General features: G+C 34.4%; 1 protein-coding gene across 1 annotated transcript in view; it reads right to left on the minus strand.

The window, feature by feature from the left end:
- The window catches only part of grb10a (growth factor receptor-bound protein 10a), a 70690-nt gene that overhangs the window by 10765 nt on the left and 52316 nt on the right, over positions 1-7609 (minus strand). Inside the window, exons 6-7 of the mRNA XM_073823383.1 lie at positions 5687-5843; positions 1374-1489 (exon numbers count right to left, since the gene is read on the minus strand). Coding sequence (XP_073679484.1) covers positions 1374-1489; positions 5687-5843 — 273 coding nt within the window. The remainder of the gene's footprint in view (positions 1-1373; positions 1490-5686; positions 5844-7609) is intronic.

Consider the following 7609-nt stretch of genomic DNA (forward strand, 5'->3'; position numbering starts at 1 on the left):
GGTTCCTAAACTTTTGAAGGGGTTTATTTAAATAATTTCAACTATTTTTTTGTCTTTTGGACTATATGTAAACATCTTTTAGGTAAAATATCGTACTCAGGACAGTACTAAATAAAAAATAACATGCATTTGGTATGATCGCTCTTATTTTGTTAAAATTATTCACATTTTCAGAGATTCTGCAAGGGGTTCCCAAACTTTTGCATATCACTGTTGATATAACCAATTAGTTACAACAAAATAACACTTGAAATTTTAGTGAGCAATCGGGCTTGGTGAAATTGAAAGTAAACCTTGTGTCTGTGACCAATATTTACCAAAAAGAGTAAAAAAAAAAAAAAAAAAAAAAAAGATATGAATAATAAATAGATTAGCTGATCACATTTATCAGCAACTCAATTTTATTAACAACCAGTAAATCGAGGCATGACTCTTTACCAGTTGAGATACAGGATCATGGCAAGAAACATGCATAAATTCATGCACACACATGAGCTGAAACTCATCTAAAGCTAATTTAGGTGAGTTGCACTAAGCATTTGCCAAAGCCACGGATTACCAAGAGCAGGGGCCAGTTGCATAAAAGGTTTAGACAGACTTAAAAGTTAGTCATTCATTTTTTTTCTTTAAGACTGGTCAAATTTTTGAAAATTTGGTTACATAAAAACTTAGATTAGTCTAAATTGGATCCAAAATATAAGACTGATTACCCCTTAGTTATCTGCTAGCTGGTCAAACGAGTTCTTAAGACACTTAACATAGAGACTAAGTTTATGCAACTGGCCCCAGGTTAAGTGCTCTGTCAAACAGACTCGAACTAACCGGCCCAAAAGATGCCTCAAGCACTGACCACACACTGTACATACCGTACTAAAGCACAGGCTCAAATAAGATTAAGCTTTTGCATGAACATTTTTTCCAAGTGTACAAAAAGTCTGTGGCTTACAGAGCAGAATAAAATGTTTCAGAGTGTTCACAATGTAAGAAGCTTATACGACACAGGTTCAAATGTACTTGTCAAAATGCCATCAGTTAAATGGTGTTGAGTACTGGGGCTTATAAGAAAAAAGCAGGTTACTTGCTTAGTGAGGTGGAACACGTACAAGACGTGCTTGAATGGCTGGAAATGGATTAACACGGAGGTTTTCCTTGCGTATAAAAAAACAGGAATGTGGGAACTTGATGGTTTTTGAGATATTTACATATTTATGGGATTTATAGCTTGCAGGTCATGAATCAAGTGTTCTTAGCAAGATTTTCGAGGATAATCAGACTTTAATTTCAAAGGATTTAAGCTTGAAGTGGTGGTCTTGAGAGGCAAGGAAACACATGGGTGGGCTGAAGGGGGACCGTTGTTCTCTGTGACAACTCACCAGTGGGTTTCTGAAGAACTCGTACTTGGCGTAATTCTTCCTGAAGAGAAACTTGCTTTCTGGAGACATGCAGGCCTGCACAGGAACAACCAGTTCATGATCTTCCAGACACCTCTCTGTTTTAAAACATAGATGACATCAAAATGGTGTTAGTTACTGGCAAAGTGGCTGTTACTGCTGTAATGTATTTTCACAAGATCACTTTAAAATTGCAAAACACTTTGCATCAGAGCATATGGGATGTGTTGTGACCTCTGAAGCTAGGGAATATTAAAAAGTCTGTCAAGCAGACATTGTTTGGTTTTTTTTTTTTTTTTTTGCTAACCACTAAGCCAAAGTAAATAAAGGATGTAGAAAAGCACCTTTAAACCATGCATTTAATACAAATAGAATTTCTTCCAAAAAATTATGTGTAGACACTATATCATATCTGTACATACACATAAAACGAGATATTTAAGTATTATATAGAATGCAAATAATATAATATATCTATAAAAATACTTATAATAAAAGATTTGCGATACACACAAACACAAAAGTCAACATGCAATAAAAACCTAGAAATGATATATTATACTATAAATATTGAAATATTATGGAACATATGACAAAAAATTAATGACTTAAGTCAAAATTTTGACTTTAAAAGTTGTAATTATGAGATAAAAAAAATTGTAATCACGACTTTAAAAATCAAAATTATGACTTGAGTCATAACGAGCAATTTAAGCAATTTCCTTTTATAGAAAACTGTTATAAAGAATAGACTTCTATCTCAGAATTCGACTTTGGAAGTCATAATTGAAATTTTTCAGTCACAATTTCGGCTTTTTATCTGGTAATTATGATTTAAGTCAGTCATAATTTTGACTTGGTGAGTCAAATCTCATAATTATGACTTAAGTATGTCATATTTTGACTTAAGGCTTGATTTATTTTATTTTTTTTACATGGTGGAAATGGGCTTCCATAAAATATATCTAAACATAAATATAAAATATATATAAACTACAACAACAACAGCAATGACAATAATCATAAACGTTTAACGCTGCGTTGCGTTCATATTCTGGGGTATATTCTGTTGCTCTGTAAATGGTATATGCTTTTTTAATATGGCGTGAACTTAGTCCTTTAAATTGTTTTAAGCCAAGTTAATTTGTTTTAGAATGTCATGTTTAACAATACACCACTGTCCTGTGACCAATGTGTTTATAAAGTCATTAAGTCAATATCGATTTGTAAAGTCATAGTTTCGACTTTTTATCTCGTAATTATGACTTAAGTCAGTTTTAATTTCGACTTTTATTTCATAATTCAACTTTAGAAGTCATAATTTAGATTTTTTTTATCATAATTTCGACTTTTATCTCATAATTCGACTTTAGAAGTCATAATTAAATTTTTTTAAGTCATAATTTCAGCTTTTTACCTAATAATTATGACTTAAGTATTAGGGCTGGGTATTGTGACCAATTCGGCGATTCGATTCGATTCTTATTTTTATGGTTTCGATTCGATTCAATATCGATTAGCTATCAATATTTGATTTAAAATGTTGGTTTTGCAGACATGGGATCCATATTTTGATATAAATGCTGGTAACTGAAACTCTCCTACTTAGGTTTATTACTGAAATGCACATCTACTTTAATAATAAAGGTGCACACAGTTGTTTATTGTAAACAACTTTTATTTTAAATGAACACTGTAACAAGAAGTCATAAATATGTGCATCCATTGTACACCATGTAAACAAACTGCAAAATGCACATTACTGTAAAAAAAAATTAAGACAGTAACAGTTCTTAACTACAGCCTAATCATTTTTGATCACCAGATTTTTCTGCAAAAAAAGCAGCTGATGGTGACACCTTTAGGACGAGAGGTGAATATTCATATCCTCTTACGTGAAGCACGCGCATAATAATCGATTCGGGGATTTTCCGAATCGATATCGTTGCGTAAAACTGAAGATCGATTAAAATCGGAGAATCGATATTTTTTTACCCAGCCCTATTAAGTATGTTGTAATTTCAACTGGTAATTATGACTCAAGTATGTCATATTTTGACTGTTTATAAAGTCATTAAGTCAATATTGACTTGTAAGTCATAATTTTGACTTTTTATCTCATAATTTCTACTTTTTAAAGTCATAATTTCGGCTTTTTATCTCGTAATATGACTTAAATCAGTCTTAATTTAGACTTTTACCTCATAATTTGACCTCAGAAGTCATAATTTCAAAAATTTTAAGTCATAAATTCAGCTTTTTATCTGATAATTATGACTTAAGTCATAATTATAAAACAAAACTCAAAATAATGACTTAAGTCATAATTGAATTTTTTTTAATCTCCTAATTATGACTTTTAAAGTCATAATTTCGATTTAGCAAGTCAAGTCTCATTATTATGACTCAAGTATGTCATATTTTGACTTTTTAAGGCGGAAATGGGCTTCCATAAAATATATATTAATATAAATATTTAAAAATATAGACTAATATAACAGCAACAACAATAATAGCAATGACAATAATCATAAACGCTTAGTGCTGCATTGCATTCATATTCTAGGGTATATACTGCTGGTCTGCATGCTTTATTAAAATGGTGTGAACCTTTAAACTGTTCCAAGTTAATTCGTTTTAGAATCACAATTTTGACATATTTTGACTTTTTCAGGGACTATTTTTTCTTACGTGGTGGAAATGGGTTTTCAAAAAATATATTTAAATATAAATATAAAAAATATAAACTAAAATAACAACAGTAATAGCAATGACAACAATCATAAAGAAAGTCTTTCAACATACTATGGGACAAAAACTTTAAACTGTCAGCTAACTTTAAACTAAACTATGCGATAAACCTTTTTAAAAATTGTCCATTAGTATATTTTCTGAATAAAGTTGTGTAGTATAATTTAAAAATGGACATTCTATTAAAATATGTTCTATACTCAAAGGTTCTTACATAAATCACAAAGCAGCAATATTCAAGCTATACATTTTTTTCCCTATGCATGATCCCTGGGAATCAAACCCATGACCTTGGCGTTGTTAACGGCATGCTCTACCAGTTAAACAGCAGGATCAGACATGTTGAAAACTGTCAAATGAAATCTTTCAATACCCAGCACTACGTGATGCCCTATAATGAGAAAACAAACCAAATTAACCGTACACTGCAATGTCTATGCTTCTTAAGTATAGCAGCACTCACATGTCAAAGACAATAAAGCACTGGCTCAAACCCCATCTAATGTATCTGTTGTGTATCTGATCCCTCATCCTCTAATTCACTCCTCCGAGAGAAGGAAAGAGAGAGAGAGAGAGAGAGAGAGAGAGAGAGAGAGAGAGAGAGAGAGAGAGAGAGAGAGAGAGAGAGAGAGAGAGAGAAAGAGAGCATGACTCTGGGTATGAAAGAGAAAGCGAGGGAAAGCGAGAGGCATTGCAGAGGGATGAGGTCATGTATTTAGCTTGATTGCACCGAAGGCTGATGGCAGCAAAGTCAGCAGAGTCTCTCTGCTAATGGCTTACGTAAGAGCAATGTTGCGCGAAGGTTCCCACAACGTTGATGCTCTAATGTCTCCAGAAGCGATGAGGGGAACACATCCAACTACACCACATAATACTCGGCCTCTCCAGAGATGTCAGCTGACCAAAACAGACCACACCCTGTCAAATATTATGACATCATACCATGTGATCTTGCACAATCAGCGCCTATGCAAAAGTCACGACTTTCCTTGACGGCTTTAAAGTGGACAAATTAAAGTCAAGAGCTGATTGTGTTAACCCCCGAATTCAATAGAGCTTTTTAACACCCTACACGTTGATGACTGCATCTCTAAAGGTCAGGCAGAGTTAAATCTGTTTAGTATGATTTAGACAAGGGTTAATCTGTAATCTGCCTGAGAAATAGGCAGCTACACGTGTCCTCATTGATTGCCTGCAAGATTAAGCACTAGTTCTTGTCTTTTCCACACTCATCTCCTCAAAAGCATCTGCACTCGGAATGATTTTTACTTTCCTTCAGGGTAGGCGTTCGACGAGTGCGTTTGCGCATACAAATTGATGAACAAAGTCGTTTTTGAGAGCTTAAGTGTTAATAGGAAAACAAATATGCGTGTTTATATAAGACTCTGAGTCTGGACTTGCTGAAAGGTGATTTCCTGTTACACGAAGTGCAGTGCACTGGGAACCCAGTGTCCCCGGACAGAACAGCATGTCCTCTTAGACTGGGTGTGTGCTGCACGCACAAGTCATATGGACATAGAAAATGAACGCATATGTTGGCTTACCCAGACCAAGAAGGGAATGATGCTCCACTAGTGACCAGCAGTTGTCATCCAGGCAGTGGCTCTTGTAGACCAGGAACTGACACACATCCCTTGCCGTCATGTCGGCGGGGACTTCCACAACTTTTCCCACACCATCCTCGCTGAAAACCTTGATGATCTGTTGAAGACACACACACAGAATGTCAATTACAGATGCGTACGTTGCTTAATATGACCTCAAGGCGATGTTCTCGATGTGTCTAATTTGTCGAACAATTACAAACACACTTTCGCACAATGCCCCAGACGGGATAATTACACAGCTCGTGTTTCGACAACTTAGCCTCGTAATGCTCCTGCGTGAACCATCTCAACTTCTCAAACTTTTCAGTTATTGAGGGAAAAAAAAAGTTAAGTTTTTGTTGTTGTAAACCATGCATATCTCTGTTTATGTGCTGCTCAGTTCAATCCACATGGACTCTTATCGTGTTTAGATGGAGCCCGGCTCTCATTAGCATGACTGACTTGAACACGCACGCACAAGAGGATATACTTCATTAAGAGGCAGAATTCACGTGAACGCCAGAGCCAATGGCCCAGATAAAAAGAAAGGAAGAGAAAAGTGAGCGTGCACACAAAACATGAACTTATTTAAATGCATGTGCAAATGCACTAGACATACGCATTCGTGCACAAAAGTAAACATTTGCAACTATTATTATTATAGATGCACTTTTTAAAAACTACAAAACAGAAGTTAACAATAGCGTGCATTTTATGCACAAAGATGACCTGCGTGACTGCATTTGAAATGTTTCCACACTGGCGTCTGCAAGATGCGCACTGTTTTCTCGGAAAAAAAGTAGTTACTGTCAGTCTTACCTCTACTGCCTGATACAAGCAACAGTCCGGCGAACACGATGGCATTTTCACTCTGAGACAACCTCTGCTCACTCACGCGGCGAGAGAGAGTGAGTGAGAGAGTGAGGGAGTGAGTTAGAGAGAAAGAGGGAGGAGAGAAGGGGAGGAGGAAAGAAAGCAAGAGGATGAGAGGAGTTGAGAATGGGCAGAGGGTTGAGATGAGACCAAGAGTTGCAGAAACAAGAGAGGGAGAGAGAGAGAGAGAGAGAGACTCAGCTGACAAGCAGCTTGTGTCTTACAGTGCTCTAGTGGATTAAGAGGCGAGAAAGAAACTGAGGTGAGAGAGAGATGGAGAGAGTTGATTAGGGCTTTGGTTTGTCAATAAAAATCATATAATGGCTTTCTCATCACTTAGTCAGTCAAAACATAACTTTTATTCTTCCGTGGAACAAAAGAGATTATATGGGAAAGGACGGTCTAACAAAGATAATGAATGGGGACTGAGGTGATCTTGCTGTTGAATCTAGTTCAAATATAGCTGACGTCAATGACGGCAAACATCAGAGATTGTGTGACTGAGATAATGAAATTACTTTACTGTCATTTTACACGTGAATGTTTTCTACAAACTCTAAGACTGCTTTACAATAAACAAAATACAATTAATGTAAAAAAAAAAGGGGGGGGGGACACTAATCTGATTTATGAGTATATTATATAATAAAAAAAATTTAGTTATAAAATGTAAATTATTTTACTTTATTTACTTATTGTAGTTTTAAAAGTAATAAATGTATACTTCAATGGAATACTAAAGTAAAAATAAAGTTAAAAAAACTAAACGTACAAACATACATGCAAACATACAATCAAGCATTTATGTTTTTACTTTATTTTAGTTTTTAAAGTTTTGTTTTAAAAGTGTAATAAATATATACTTTAATTAAATTACATGAAAATTGTAAAGTAAAAAACATTTGTGTGTTTAATTTATTTATAATGTTTATATATATATAAATATATATATATATATATATATAAATAAATATATATATAATATATATATATATATATATAAATAAA

Source organism: Garra rufa, chromosome 18 (assembly GCF_049309525.1).
Source record: "Garra rufa chromosome 18, GarRuf1.0, whole genome shotgun sequence".
NCBI lineage: Eukaryota > Metazoa > Chordata > Actinopteri > Cypriniformes > Cyprinidae > Garra > Garra rufa.